Source organism: Accipiter gentilis, chromosome W (genome assembly GCF_929443795.1).
Source record: "Accipiter gentilis chromosome W, bAccGen1.1, whole genome shotgun sequence".
In the NCBI taxonomy this organism is placed as follows: domain Eukaryota; kingdom Metazoa; phylum Chordata; class Aves; order Accipitriformes; family Accipitridae; genus Astur; species Astur gentilis.
In genome coordinates this window covers 28626123-28642427 of record NC_064918.1, presented here as the reverse complement: position 1 = coordinate 28642427, position 16305 = coordinate 28626123, and the positions used below count along the sequence as shown (strand labels likewise).

At 43.7% G+C, this 16305-nt stretch overlaps 1 protein-coding gene across 5 annotated transcripts in view; it reads left to right on the top strand.

Annotated features, from left to right (window-relative positions):
• LOC126035444 (F-BAR domain only protein 2-like) overlaps positions 1–16305 on the top strand; it is a 131304-nt gene that overhangs the window by 61852 nt on the left and 53147 nt on the right. For all 5 annotated transcript variants that reach the window (XM_049794012.1, XM_049794010.1, XM_049794011.1 and 2 more), the window contains 3 exons: positions 397–493; positions 12265–12309; positions 14726–14798. In XM_049794012.1, coding sequence (XP_049649969.1) covers positions 397–493; positions 12265–12309; positions 14726–14798 — 215 coding nt within the window. The remainder of the gene's footprint in view (positions 1–396; positions 494–12264; positions 12310–14725; positions 14799–16305) is intronic.

The window sequence follows — 16305 nt, the reverse complement described above, 5'->3', positions numbered from 1 at the left end:
CCCTTAACTGGTGCTGGCTTAAGAGACTGCTTGTCTTCCTGACGTTACAGTGGGACACGTTGCTGACAAATTCAGAAAATTATGGATTACAGAAGTGGTTTAGATGGAAGAAATGGAAGTAAAGTCTAGCCCTGTCATCAAGCTGTATTCTTTCATTACTCATTTGTATCTGTATTGTACACACAGTTGCAAATACTAATGCAAAGAAGGGATTTCCTTGGTAAAGTGCCTATTGATTTTTAGGAAGCCCTGTAATATACTTCAGAGGCAAGCACAGGTTTGAACCTTAACTCTAGAGAAAAACACTTTTTAAAGTTAATTACATTCTTTCAATTACTGGTTTTAAAATTCCTTTTGTGTGGTGTGGTTTTTTTGGTTTTTTTTGTTTTTTTGAAGGTGCATGAAGAGTTTATTAATAACATGACAAATACTACAGTTGAGAGTTTAATACAGAAATTTGCTGAGTCAAAAGGAACTGGCAAGGAAAGACCTGGTAAGAGATTAAAAATAAAAGACTAGGAAATGTTAATTTAAAAACTGTAGATTTCCACTCCTAATAAAAGGTCAAACCCTATTTGTTAATGCGTTATAGTGGTAATGTACTTAAAATTTCAAATTCTCAGAATTCATTAGCTTTGATATTAAATGATTCATGAAATTTAGCAACACAATGTATTATTAAGTGTAGTATTTGTGTTCATAAAGCATAGCATTTTATAGCACTGAGTCCCTCTATGTAGACCTTCGAGGAAGCTCTTAAACTATACTGCTCCTTGATACATGACTGAAATTTGTCAAAAAACTGAACTTCCTTGTACAAACTTACCTCTGCTATGTTCTTCTGTGTAAATTATATTTCCAAACTTTATTTAATATGAATTTATGGATATATTCAGAACAGATGTCTATAAAGCTGCTGTCGTGGTTTAACCCTAGCCAGCAACTAAGCACCACGCATCCGCTCACTCACTTGCCCCCCACCCAGTGGGATGGGGGAGAGAATCGGAAAAAGAAGTAAAACTTGTGGGTTGAGATAAGAACAGTTTAATAGAACAGAAAAGAAGAAACTAATAATGATAACGCTAATAAAATGACAATAGTAATAATAAAAGGATTGGAATATACAAGTGATGCACAATGCAATTGCTCACTACCTGCTGACTAATGCCCCGTTAGTCCCCGAGCGGCGATCCCCCACCGCCATTCCCCCAGTTTATATACTAGGCATGATGTCACATGGCATGGAATACCCCATTGGCCACTTTGGGTCAGCTGCCCTGGCTGTGTCCCCTCCTAACTTCTTGTGCCCCTCCAGCCTTCTTGCTGGCTGGGCATGAGAAGCTGAAAAATCCTTGACTTTAGTCTAAACATGACTTAGCAAGAACTGAAAACATCAGTGTGTTATCAACATTCTTCAAATACTGAACTCAAAACATAGCACTATACCAGCTACTAGGAAGGCAATTAACTCTATCCCAGCTGAAACCAGGACACTATTGACCCCTTATTCCATACCATAAACGTCATGCTCAGTTCCCATACCTTCAGTTACATCCTGGTCAGTCATCATCACCTTTTACCGTCCTTTGAGATATGTAGAGATATAGGTGTATAAATATATAAAATCATAGAATCATTTAGGTTGGAAAAGACCTTCAAGATCATCGAGTTCAAGCAACAACCATGCCCACTAAACCATGTCCTGAAGTGCCTTGTTTATATGCTTTTTGAATACCTCCAGGGATGGTGACTCAACCACTTGCCTGGGCAGCCTGTTCCAATACCTGACAACCCTTTCAGTAAAGAAATTTTTCCTAATATCCAACCTAAACCTCCCCTGCTGCAACTTGAGGCCATTTCCTCTCGTCCTATCTCCAGCCACCTGACAGAAAAGACCAGCGCCCACCTCTACTACAACCTCCTTTCAGGTAGTTGTAGAGAGCGATAAGGTCTCTCCTCTCAGCCTCCTTTTCTCCAGACTAAACAGCCCCAGCTCCCTCAGCTGCTCCTCATAAGACTTGTGCTCCAGGCCCCTCACCAACTTGGTTGCCCTTCTCTGGACATGCTTCAGCACCTCAATGTCTTTCCTGTAGTGAGGGGCCCAAAACTGAACATAGTAGTCAAGGTGCGGCCTCACCAGTGCCGAGTACAGGGGAACAACCACCTCCCTGCTCCTGCTGGCCCCACTATTTCTGATACAGTCTAGGATGCGATTGGCCTTCTTGGCCACCTGGGCACACTGCTGGCTCATATTCAGCTGGCTGTCAACCAGCACCCCCAGGTCCTTTTCTGCCAGGCAGCTTTCCAGCCACTCTTCCCCAAGCCTGTAGTGTTGCATGGGGTTGTTGTGACCCAAGTGCAGGACCTGGCTCTTGGCCTTGTTCAACCTCGGCCCATCGATCCAGCCTGTCCAGATTCCTCTTTAGAGCCTTTCTACTCTCGAGCAGATCAACCCTCCCTCCCAACTTGGTGTCATCTGCACACTTGCTGAGGGTGCACTCAATAAATGTTCATAAAATGTTCGCTGAGTTCATGTAGTTCCCAACTCTGGGCTCCATCTGTCATACCAGTCTGTCTGGGCAGGAGGGATGGTGCAAAGTCCTCTCAGTCAGCAGAGCATGATTAGGCTGCAGTGCAGTATGGTGAGCGGGTGACATTGGATGCAGCAGGAGGATGGTATGCACTGTTGGATTGTTGCATGCTGGAGTCAGTTCTGGTTCCATCACTACTGCGCTTTGCTCAGTTTTATCACAGTTCTTTCTTGCTTGATCTAAGTGATTCTTACTATACTACTATGGATATAGCATATAACAATTATAGTAATGATGACATACAGTGGCACGGTTATATAGCAACTAACATCATACAGTTTAATTCATTGGCTATTCTCACCTAAAATCAAATCCCCTTGAGGCACACATCGGACTTCTCCATCTTTTCGCATCACCCACCAAGTGCACCCAGGCCCTTGAGCAAAAGCAATCCCACAAATGGGTTTACCTTTGCCTGAGGCAGGAGTAACCCAGACTGTCTTCTCTAACATATTTTTCATGTACACTACAGGTACTTTATCCCCTTCTACAGTAAAGTAACAGTTCTGACTGGGCAGGGCCAGCCCGATTGGCAGATCCTCTGGTGTTGACTAACCAGGTGGCTTTTGCTAAATGTGTATCCCAATGTTTGAAAGTTCCACCCCCCATTGCTCTCAATGTAGTCTTTAACAGTCCATTGTATTGTTCAATTTTCCCAGAGGCTGGTGCATGATAGGGGATATGATACACCCACTCAATGCCATGTTCTTTGGCCCAGGTGTCTATGAGGTTGTTTCAGAAGTGAGTCCCGTTGTCTGACTCAATTCTTTCTGGGGTGCTGTGTCACCACAAGATCTGCTATTCAAGGCCCAGGATAGTATTCCAGGCGGTGGCATGGGGCACAGGATATGTTTCCAGCCATCCAGTGGTTGCTTCCAGCATTGTAAGCACATGGTGCTTGCCTTGGCAAGTTTGTGGGAGTGTGATATAGTCAATCTGCCAGGCTTCCCCATTTTTATATTTCAGCCATCGCCCTCCATACCACAGGGGATTTAACTGCTTGGCTTCCTTAATTGAAGCACATGTTTCACATTCATGGATAACCTGCGCGATAGTATCCATGGTCATGTCCACCCCTCGGTCGCAAGCCCATTATATGTTGCATCTCTTCCTGAAGGCCTGAGGTGTCATGGGCCCACTGAGCCATAAATAGCTCACCCTTACGTTGCCAGTCCAGGTTCACCTGAGCCACTTCAATCTTGGAAGCTTGATCCACCTGTTGGTTGTTTTGATGTTCTTCAGTGGCCTGACTCTTGGGTACATGAGCATCTACATGACGTACTTTTACAACCAGATTCTCTAGCTGGGACGCAATATGTAGCCACAGTGCGGCAGCCTAGATGGGTTTACCTCTGCGCTGCCAGTTGCTCTGCTTCCATTGCCGTAGCCACCCCCACAGGGCATTTGCCACCATCCATGAGTCAGTATAGAGATAGAGCACTGGCCACTTTTCTCTTTCAGCAATGTCTAACGCTAGCTGGATGGCTTTCACCTCTGCAAACTGACTCGATTCACCTTCTCCTTCAGCAGTTTCTGCGACTTGTCGTGTAGGACTCCATACAGCAGCCTTCCACCTCCGATGCTTTCCCACAATGTGACAGGATCCGTCAGTGAACAGGGCATGTTGCCTCTCATTTTCTGGCAGTTTATTATACAGCAGGGCCTCTTCAGCACGTGCCACCTCCTCCGGCTACATTCCAAAATCTTTGCCTTCTGGCCAGTCCGTGATCACTTCCACAATTCCTGGGCAACTAGGGTTTCCTATGCGAGCTCGTTGTGCCCTCAGTGCAGCCCACTTACTCCATGTGGCATCAGTCGCGTGATGTGTAGAGGAGACCCTCCCTTTGAACATCCAGCCCAGCAGTGGCAGTCGGGGTGCTAAGAGGAGCTGTGTTTCAGTACCAACCACTTCTGAATCAGCTCGAACTCCTTCATATGCTGCCAAGATCTCTTTTTCAGTTGGAGTATAGCGAGCCTTGGATCCTCGATATCCCTGACTCCAAAACCCCAGGGGTCAGCCTCGGGTTTCCCCAGGTGCTTTCTGCCAAAGGCTCCAGGTAGGGCCATTCTCTCCGGCTGCAGGATAATAGAGCACATTCTTAACATCTTGTCCTGTCCGGACTGGTCCAAGGGCTACTGCATGAACAATCTCCCGCTTAATCTGTTCAAAGGCTTGTTGTTGCTTGGGGCCCCATTTAAAATCGTTTTTCTTTCTGGTCACTTGATAGAGAGGGCTTACAATCAAACTGTAATTTGGAATATGCATTCTCCAAAACCCCATGACACCTAAGAAAGCCTGTGTTTCCTTTTTATTAGTCGGTGGGGACATAGCTGCTCTTTTGTTAATCATGTCCATTGGGATCTGACGACATCCATCTTGCCATTTTATTCCCAAAAACTGGATCTCCTGTGCAGGTCCCTTGACCTTACTTTCTTTTATGGCAAAACTGGGTTTCAGAAGGATTTGGATTATTTTCTTCCCTTTCTCAAAGACTTCTGCCATGTTGCCCCATACGATGATGTCATCAATGTATTGCAGGTGTTCCGGAGCTTCACCTTTCTCCAGTGCAGTCTGGATTAGTCCATGGCAAATGGTGGGGCTGTGTTTCCACCACTGGGGCAATCGATTCCAAGTGTACTGGACACCCCTCCAAGTAAAGGCAACCCCACAATCGAAGGGTCTTGAGAGAGACCAGGCAGGGTAGACAGCTGTTCAGTGCCCTCCGTCTCCAAGGCAGCTATACCGAAAGCCCATCGATACCCCTTTGGGTCCTTGAAATACCCTCTCCTGAGATAGTCTATGCCAAGGATGCACGGAGCCTCTGGGCCAGTCACAATGTGGTGCTTCTGCCATGCATTTCCAGTTAGGCTTACTTCATCCTCCATTACAGTTAACTCTTGGGATCGCCCTGTCACACCAGAAATACAGATGGTTTCTGCCCCTTTAACACTTGATGGCATTAGAGTGCACTGTGCACCAGTGTCTACTAGAACCTTGTACTCTTGTGGGTCTAATGTGCCAGGCCATCGAATCCACACAGTCCAATAGACCCGGTTATCCCTTTCCTCCACCTGGCTGGAGGCAGGGCCCCTCTAATTCTGGTCAGAGTATCCAGTACTCACTTCTCGTAACATTGGCTCAGAAGTCCCTTCAAGAGGATCAGAAATAAGATCAGCCCTTCTACTCTGTTTGGAAACCAGAGCAGCATTTTTCCTGGTAGAATCCCCTTTTGTGGTGGTTTTTCCTTGCAACTCACATACCTGTACATCTAGGACCGAGGTAGGTTTTCCATCTCATTTCTTCATGTCCTCTCCGTGGTCAGAGAGGTAGAACCACAGGGCACTTTGTGGTGTGTACCTTCTATGTTCTCTTTCTCCGACAGAGGAACGCTCACTCCTTATAGCTGAGATATTGGTCATTACAGGTGGGGAATAGGACATATCCTTTTTGAATTGCTGGAAATCCCAGGACAGCTTCTCCACAGCCGATATGCAGGCTTGTAGGGAGGAGGAGGGATTTTCTTTGTATTGCTGGATTTGGTGAGCCATTTCATCCACCGTCGGTGCCTCTTTGTCTTTCCAGGTCATTATTGCCAGTGAGTTGGCATACGAGGATGGTGCACTCCGTACAACTTTTTGCCACATGGGTTGTATGCATTGGACTTTGTTTGGATCTTTGGGTAATTGTGGGTTATCTGGGTCATAATGAATCATCCCTAGCATGGCTAATTCCCTCAGATATTGGATACCTCTTTCCATGGTGGTCCACTTGCCTGATTCACATATAACATCTTCCTTGAAGGGGTACCTTTCCTTCACGCTTGACAGGAGTCACCTCCAGAGGCTGAGGTCTTGTGGCCCTTCTCCAATTGCCTTGTCAATGCCACCTTCCCTGGCAAGCGATCCCAGCTGCTTGGCTTCCCTACCTTCTAATTCCAAACTACTAGCGCCATTGTCCCAGCATCAGAGCAGCCAGGTGATAATGTGCTCACCTATACGGCAGCCAAATTCTTTTCGCACATCCCGCAGCTTACTCAAGGATAGGGATCAGGTGATTACCTCTGGTTCTGCCTCTTCCTCCTGTTCCCATGATGACCCTGGTTCATCTTCATCCTTCGCTAAACGAACTGGTTGTTTTGTATATTTCTTCTGGTGCGGTTTGGTGTGCTGGTTCGGTTGCAGTAGCAGTCGCCAGTGTTTGGGTAGCCACACTACCTGTTGCTTTGTTAGATCCAGAGCCCTTCTCTTCCCCTTGAGGGTACTGAATGTCGTTGAACAGGGCTTGATAGGCATGGGCCAGGCCCCAGCACATTGCAGTGATTTGTGTCTCTCTGGAGTTGCCAGGGTGACAGCATACTTTTTCCAAATGTTCTGATAGTTTTTCAGGATCCTGCACTTGTTCAGGGGTGAATTTCCAAAACATTGGAGGTGGCCACTTTTCTAGGTACTTGCCCATACTACCCCACACAGCCTTCCATTTATAATTATCCAGCCTCGGGGCAGATCTCTGGGTGATCTTCTTAAATAGTTGTTTAACCTTAAACAAGCCTGAACCACATTCAGGAACATGCTACTTCCTAGCAATAGGACCATGCTGGTTTCAACATTCCAAGGGTATTCAAATTTTTCAAAATTCTCAAATGCCATTGTAACTAGACTAGTGTGGCGGAAAAAGACTTAACTGCAAGGTTCAAGGAAATTATTTATTTGTACTTCACTTACAGACTTAACATGCCACTATTGCAGGTTTTACAGATACAATGGAGGAATGCACTATCGCAATTTTTAAGGCAAGAGTAGTACACTATTACAACTACAAGCAATTCAGAGACAACCAGAAGCACACATGTGTTTACGAACTTAAAGCATAAACAATATTCACTTACCCCTCCAGGTAAGGGCTCTCAATCCCAGGGAAGCTACCTTGACCGGCATCCCCATCAAGGGGGGGAAGGGTCTCCTTCACAAGCCAACTGTTTAGTTGGAGAAGTGACTCCCCCATTTCCAACCGGAATCTTAGAGTTTTTATCCCCTGACTTGTGGAATGGTGTGTATGACTATGTCTGAGTGGATGTTGATATATGCCTAAATGGATTATGTGTATCTGAGTGGAGTTTCCCCTTATCTTTCCTTTGTTGGTCTGTGATTGTTTGAATACACAAGGTTGTCATTTGAAACTGAAGCTGAAACCCTCCAGGTTTTGAGTTTTTTACCTTGCTTCCTCAGGCAACTGAATAGTGGTTGGATTGAGACTCAGGGCATGCTATTTTTTAAGGGATTTCAAGGCTCAGTTCAGGTTTTGGTTCTTTGAATGGCACAGCCACCGCCCTGTTTAGTTTAGGGCTTATCAGACAACCCAGGGCTAAGCTGTCTACACAGCTCCCTGTGAGTCATCTCTGCAGAGAGACAGGGCCTCAAGGCAGTGCAAGGCTGGGTCACTTTTGTAACCCCCCATGAGTCACCTGTGTGCACTAGACATGGTGAAACTCGTTTGTGAACTATGAGCAGGACAATCCACACAACTAGAGGAGAAGGGAAAGGTGAAGATAGATGTCTCACCCATAGATTGGCTCTCCAAGGAGGCAAAGTAAAGGGTGTAATTATTAATAGTTTCCCATAGATGGCTCCCGAAGTGTAGAGGTGACAACAATGCTGAGTGCAAATACCGGATTAGTCCCACAACTGATAAGTTTATCATACCATAAGCCAGTATTACACAATATATTAAAACAAAAACCTTAATCCACCTCTCATGGATGATAAACAGCAGCACAGGGACTACATACAGGAAGTGAGGCGATACATAACAGAACTCTAAAAAGGAGTACCACAACTGTAAATGCTCATAAATCAACATTGTGACTAGGGACTATTAAGCCAATGTAATGAATGTTTGTAACAAACTTGTTTTAACAAGCTGTGGTCAGGTCTGTTGTTATCTCAACCCTTTGTGCCCCATGTTGGGTGCCAAAATGGACTGTTGTGGTTTAACCCCAGCCAGTAACTAAGCACTATGCAGCCACTCACTCACTCCCCCCACCCAGTGGGATGGGGGAGGGAATCAGGAAAAGAAGTAAAACTGGTGGGTTGAGATCAGAAGAGTTTAATAGAACTGAAGGGAAGAAACTAATAATGATAAACAATAATAAAATGATAATAATAATAATAAAAGGATTGGAATATACCAGTCATGCACAATGCAATTGCTCACCACTCGCTGACCGATGCCCAGTTAGTGCCCTAGCGGCGATCCCCCCAACCCTACTCCCCCCAGTTTATATACTAGACGTGACGTCACATGGTATGGAATACCCCTTTGGCCACTTTGGGTCAGCTGCCCTGGCTGTGTCCCCTCCCAATGTTTTGTGCCCCTCCAGCTTTCTTGCAACAACTGAAAACATCAGTTTTATCAACTTCTCATACTGAACCCAAAACATAGCACTATACCAGCTACTAGGAAGACAATTAACTATCTCAGCTGAAACCAGGAGACGTGTATATATAAACTTGTGTATACTACATCAAAATGATTATAGAAAGATAAGTAATAACCCTTGTGTCACAGTGATGCCTTGCTAAACTTTGTTTTTGCTTTTGTCGCTTCAGTTGCAAGTTACGGTTTCAAATACAGGCCAAGGGGCTAATTCTTAGTAGGGGCTGAAAGTAATGGTGCCTGTTTGCATGTGTCTTCTGCTTTCTTTGCATTTGCACAAGTGCTGGTGTGATTCTGCCTTTTTAACTCCCTCAATAAGGTCTTATGGAAAATCACTGTTTTTCTGCAACTTTGCTCCCTAAAATGGTTCATAGCAGGGTTAAATAAATTCTAGGCTTAGCGAGATTGAAAGAATGAGGGTTAAGACTGCTGTTTGCAATGACAACTGACTTACCTTGTGTCATCTTATGGCGAATCCTGATTTAGGATCCTGGTGACTGCGCCAATTTGTTGCAAATGGGTGATTTAGATTGCTTAAAGAACCACTGTCAAAGGTATCAGCAAAAGTGGTTTTATTGAAACATGATGTTGTAAAAGTGTGACTTAACAAAGTTCGATGGCAAGGTTCACTCTATTACTGTACTGCACAAAGGATATAACAATGAAACAAAGTTGCCAAGACAAAATCTTAGTGCACTATAATACAAGGTTATGCACGATATCAGTCGTTTACCAAAGATCTGCAGTTGGTAAGAGGTCTCTGCCTCGAGGAGCAACTTTGAGAGGTGTCGCAGCTCAAGGGGAGATCACCGCTGTGCAACCAGCTGCTTAGGAGGGAGAGCTCAAAGGCGGCTCACTTAGGCTGTCATATTTATGGGATAAAGTGGTTGGCTCATAGTCAAATTGCATACAATGGGAGAGGTATGCACAAAACTCCTTGTACCCACAATTTTCTTTGTTCCTTGATAAATGAGTCTTGGAAGAACCACCTGCTATTCATGTGTTAATCGCATGATTGGTGTTCCAAGCTCATAGGCATCGATGCTCACTGTGCCACTCTGCTCCTTTGTGGGTTTTCAGAGGACAGATTGGAACTAGAGAACCTCTCAGCTTGGTTACGGCTTGGGCCTTTACCTGCTTTGGAGCCTGTACCAAACTACCGCTAGTTTGGTTAAGGAATCGAGTGCATCTGTCACACAACTATAATGGGAAGCCATAATAATAAATTGATTTAGATATGGCACTTAACCAGTTTAACCTCTGCTTTATTGTCCCTTGTCGTGTGTCCCGTCCCACTCAGTAAGGGCGATCTTTTAGATAGTCTGTTGCTGCACACAGGAGTTGCAACAATGACTCAGGAGGGACAGGGGAAATTTCAACACCCTGTTTTGCTCGGTGACTCCCAGGGCAGGAGTCATTACAATGGCTCTTAGATGCTCGAAATATGTTTCATTTAACATTAACTTATAACACAAGTGTGGCTAAATTTGGTGTAGCAGATATTTTGAATAAAAAAACTTGACACCTAACAGCTGTAGCAAAATATTCCTAACAACAAGGTAGGAGGAAGAGAAGAGATGAGAGAGAAGAAAGAGAAAAAAGGCAAGGTAAGTATCACCACCCTTGGATCCAATGAGGAAAGAGTCTCTGTAGTAACTGTCCGGATTCCTCAGGCAGCAGGGCATGTGCCTGGGGGTTGGTCTCCCCCCCTTTTATACCCTTGTCCAAGAGCCCTTCGCGGAAGCGTTGTGGGGTTTTCTCAAAAGTTCTTGAGGAGGGAGTGGGGGGGGTGGCTGATGCCCCCTTATCCCATTTAACTTGTTTACACAACCACTGTGGTAAGGGCCTGTGGCAAAACTCCGATCCTGTGACAAAACATCCTAAGCACAACTGCTAGAAAACTTCCCAGAAAGACCATTGCCAGAAAGCCTCTTTGAGGCACAACCGCTAGAAAGCCTCCCAAAAACAGTTCACTACCCCACCTCCGCAGGGCACATCCTGTTTTGGCTGCTTGCGGCTACTTGCTTGGTTGTTTGAGACAAAATGGTTGCCAGTCTCTCGGTCACTCACATCATGGTTTAACCCCAGCCAGCAACTAAGCACCATGCAGTCGCTCACTCACTCCCCCACACCCAATGGGATGGGGGAGGGAATCGGAAGGAAAAAAGTAAAGCTCATGGGTTGAGATAAGAACAGTTTAATAGAGGAGAAAAGAAGAAACTAATAATGATAGTAATAATAACAATAATAAAATTGCAATAATAACAAAAGGATTGGAATATACAAGTGATGCACAATGCAATTGCTCACCACCCACCAACCAATGCCTGGTTAGTTCCTGAGCAGCAATCCACCCAGGCCAAGTCCCCCCAGTTTATATACTAGGCATGACATCATATGGTATGGAATACCCCATTGGCCACTTTGGGTCAGCTGTCCTGGCTGTGTCCCCTCCCAACTTCTTGTGCCCCTCCAGCCTTCTTGCTGGCTGGGCATGAGAAGCTGAAAAATCCTTGACTTAGTCTAAACACTACTTAGCAACAACTGAAAACATCAGTGTGTGATCAACATTCTTCTCATACCTAACTCAAAATCATAGCACTATACCAGCTACTAGAAAGAAAATTAACTCTATCCCAGCTGAAACCAGGACAGTCCTATTTAGTCTTAATGATTTTTTTAGAAGCTTTTTATCTTCTTTATTACTATATTTAAGATTCTGCACATCACTTTTAACTGTCCAGGTAATTGACTATGAAGAGGAAACAGAGGAACTAACAATACAGAATTAGAAAAAGTGTAAATCTCAAAATTAGGACTATAGCTATGCTTTTTTCCTTTTTGATTTTTCTTTACATAGCTCTTGTTCATTAAAAGAAATAAAATGAAAGCCTTACACTATATTATAGATGCAATTTTGAGTGAAAAGAGGAAACAAATTAGAAATGTTTTATGTGGTTGTAATAACATAGGCAATTAAATTGTATTTAGACAAGGTGCACTAGTATTTTAATATTTTAGTATGAAAGAGTGAAAATATTTAATGATTTGCTGTACATGTATGATTTCACAATCTGACCATTGGCAAAGTAATTGTGGTTTTCAGTTACCACCTAAATTTTTAATTAGATTATTTAGTGTTTTCAGGAAATATTAATATTTGTTAAAATATCTTAGGGTTTGACCTTAATTTGAGATTAAATTTAACTTAATGTTTATCTTCATTGTCATTTCTTTAAGGCCCTATTGAATTTGAAGAATGTAACAAATCCAGTGCAGTTGAAGGTGAGTTGTTGTAGCATAAGTATTTACCTAACAATCCTGTGGATAGGACCTGAAACTGAGAAAGATATTCACATGTGAATTTGTATAACGTTAAAGTATTCCAATAGACCAAAAAGCTGTTTTTCTTTTGAGAAACAAACTTCTATGAAAATGAGACCTACAGTACTTTATAAGCCTGATGCATGATGGTCAGAGACTTTTAATGTTACAAATATACTTTGGCTAAGACCCTGTCTTCGCAGAGGTTTGGATTTGGTTCGCTTATGACTGTGTAACTTAATTTGCAAGTGTCAAAACATGGCCCAGGCTCTTTCCATTGTTGCCATGTTATTTATATCAATTCTAATGCAGCGTTATGGTTGCAAAGCCTTCCTTTGTTGGTGTTGCTTATTTTGCTTAGGGGATTGTTTTAAGTGGTTAAGAACTGTTTTATATGCATAAGCTATATATTTACTTTTGGGACAGAGTTGACAGTATAGCTATAGCAGCCAACAACTTTTAAGTTGCCAAGATTGCAGCTGAGACTTAAAATCTTTTTTGACTGAAGCAGAGAAGATCCATGTTCAGAAACTACTCTCATATTCCATTTGTCATTTTGGGGGGCTGGATAAAGCACAGAAAGGAAATAAATTCCAGAGTAGCATTCAAAAATAATTTTGGAGCAATTTCTGTCTCTATTAAGATATGGTTGAGTTTATAGCTACCTAATTTGTGAGAAGTTTTGAGTTATTTCACCCTGAAAATTTCTAAAAGTGAAGAGATTCCTTATGTGCTGTGTAATGTATTTCTGTAAAGGGGAATATAGTGGTTTTTTTAATGATGTGCTCAAATTGTCAGTCATTAAATTTTGGAAACCAAATTATTTCCACTATTTTGCTCAAAAGCTTGCTGTAGGTAGTATCTTACATCAAAACAAAACTGTAGACTAATTGGATCAGATGCTTGCACTCAGTCATTTTGTTTAAAGTTTGGCAGTCTATTTTGATTCAGTAAAAATTGAGGAGAGAAGCAGACACGACAGTAAGTCTGATGGAATATTTAAATGTATTTTAATTTTAGTACATTAAATGGGTATGAAAGCAAACGTTTTTTCTGTACTAAAGCTATATATATCCAGTGCTAAAAACAGGGAAGAAAAGACAGAGAGGAGACATGGTTCCAGACTCAGTGGGAGCCAGCATTAGAGCTGGCTACAGCACTGGGAAATCATGAACTCAGCATCAGCTGGGAAGCCAAGAGACATTCTCATTTTTACAGGATGAAGATCCTACTTTTTAGGAGAGACAGGGGCTTGCAGCTACTGGGAACATGCAGGGAAATAAGAACAGGATGTTGAACTGCAGTAGCTGAGAGAGGCAGGGTTCAGTTTCTGATCCAAGTGTGTTGGCTATTCAGGATTGGCTGGAGCAATAGCTCCTGTTGATTTTCTGTGAGCAGAGTCCCTTTCCTCAAAACTGGCAGTGCACCCATCTTCTATAAAATAAGTGACAGTCTAGCATACCCAACTTGGAGAGTTGGATGTACAATGCAGATCGGTTTTATAAAGACTTATGTTATTAATGTGTTGCTTAAACCATATTTTAATTTATTTTTTTGTATGAAGTTGATGTGGTTTAACCTTGGTAGGCAGCTCAGCCCCACACAGCCGCTTGCTCACTCCCCTCACAGTGGGATGGAGAAAGAGAATCAGCAGGGTAAAAGTGAGAAAACTCATGGGCTGAGATAAAGACCGTTTAATAGGTAAAGCAAAAACCACGCACACAAGCAAAACAAGGAATTCAATCACTGCTTCCCACCAGCAGGCAGGTGTTCAGCCATCTCCAGGAAAGCAGGGCTCCATTGTGTGTAACAGTTACTTGGGAAGACAAACAGCAGCACTCCAAATGTCCCCCTTTCCTTCTTCTTCCCCCAGCTTTATATGCTGAGCATGATGTCATATGGTCTGGAATACCCCTTTGGTCAGTTGGGGTCAGCTGTCCCAACTGTGTCCCCTCCCAACTAACTTCTTGGGTACCCCCAGCCTACTTGCTGGTGGGGTGGGGTGAGAAGCAGAAAAGGCCTTGACTCTGTGTAAGCACTGCTCAGCAGTATTGAAAACATCCCTGAGTTATCAACACTGTTTCCAGCACAAATCCAAAATATAGCCCCATACATACTGGCTACTGTGAAGAAAATTAACTCTATCCCAGCCAAAACCAGCACATTGTGTTACTGAACAACATATTGGAATAATGTTCCCTTAGTTTGTTCTTGTGTTCCCTTAGTTTGGCTCCATACCTACCTCCACTGTTAGATTTTTGTATCACTCATCATGGCAGCATTTAAAAGGTATTGGCATTGGTATGCACCAGTGTTTGACATTGCTAAATATATACTAATCTCTTTGATCTTTAAATGATAAGTGTTTGTTTCATAGGGATAAAACCACGGAAGAGGAAGCCTTTTGGTTTATCAGGAATAATGAAAAAAGAAAAAGATACTGAGTCTGTGTAAGTATATTTCCAGCTTGAAGCCTTGTCTTGTATGAAAACTAGTGAATGCCTGGAGATAAACATTAGCTGATGTTTAACAAAAAAATGGTTTTATAACAGAAGTTTAGAGGAATGCTATGAATATGAAAACATCACAGCTATTTAAGTTTTTTGTAACTAAGGATTTAAAGGAAATAATATAAATGTATTCATAGTAGTCTACTCATGTTTCATTCTTTCCTCTGCATAGGTAAGTAGTTCTCCCTTTTTCTACATTTGAACAATGTAGATAATGTGATTCTCATGTGTACTCCTAATGAAATAGTAGCTCTGTATGTGGACAAAGTACTGTATGCTTGTGTTTGCAGACCCGAAGCTTCATTTATTCTTTTGTTGGAAAAACTTTTGTGTACTGTATAAGACAGAAAAATTTTTGAATTTTTTTTTCCAGTAAATCGTGTGCACATTCATTTCTGAAAGACCATCATTCTAACTCATGATTGATGTCCCAGTGTGGTGGGTTGACCCTGGCTGGATGCCAGGTGCCCACCAAAGCTGCTCTATCACTCCCCCTCCTCAGCTGGACAAGGGAGAGAAAATATAACAAAAGGCTCATGGGTCGAGATAAGGACAGGGAGAGATCACTCAACCAATTACCATCATGGGCAAAACAGACTCGACTTAGGGAGAATTAACTTAATTTATTACCAATCAAGCCAGAGTAGGGTAATGAGAAATAAAACCAAATCTTAAAACACCTTCCCCCCACCCCTCCCTTCTTCCCAGGCACAGCTTCACTCCCGGATTCTCTACCTACCCCCCACAGTGGCACAGGGGGATGGGGAATGGGGGTTGCGATCAGTTCATCACACTTCTCTGCCACTCCTTCCTCTTCAGGGGCAGGACTCCTCACACTCTTCCCCTGCTCCACCGTGGGGTCCCTCCCATGGGAGACAGTCCTCCACAAACTTCAGGCTGCCCAGGGAAGTGGTTGAGTCACCATCCCTGGAGGTATTCAGAAAGCATGTAGACAAGGCACTTCAGAACATAGTTTAGGGGGCATGGTTGATGGTTGGACTTGATTATCTTAAAGGTCTTTTCCAACCTAAATGATTCTATGATTCTCCAACGTGGGTCCTCCCCACAGGCTGCAGTTCTTCACGAACTGCTCCAGCATGGGTCCCTTCCATGGGCTGCAGTCCTTCAGGAGCACACTACTCCAACATGGGTCCCCCACAGGGTCACAAGTCCTGCCAGAAAACCTGCTCCAACATGGGCTTCTCTCTCCACGGGTCTGCATGTCCTGCCAGGAGCCTGCTCGAGCACAGGCTTCCCACGGGGTCACAGCCTCCTTTAGGCACCCACCTGCTCCGGCATGGGGTCCTTCACAGGCTGCAGGTGGCTATCTGCTCCACCATGGACCTCCATGGGCTGCAGGGGGACAGCCTGCCTCACCATGGTGTTCACCATGGGCTGCAGGGGAATCTCTGCTCTGGCGCCTGGAGCACCTCCTCCACTGACCTTG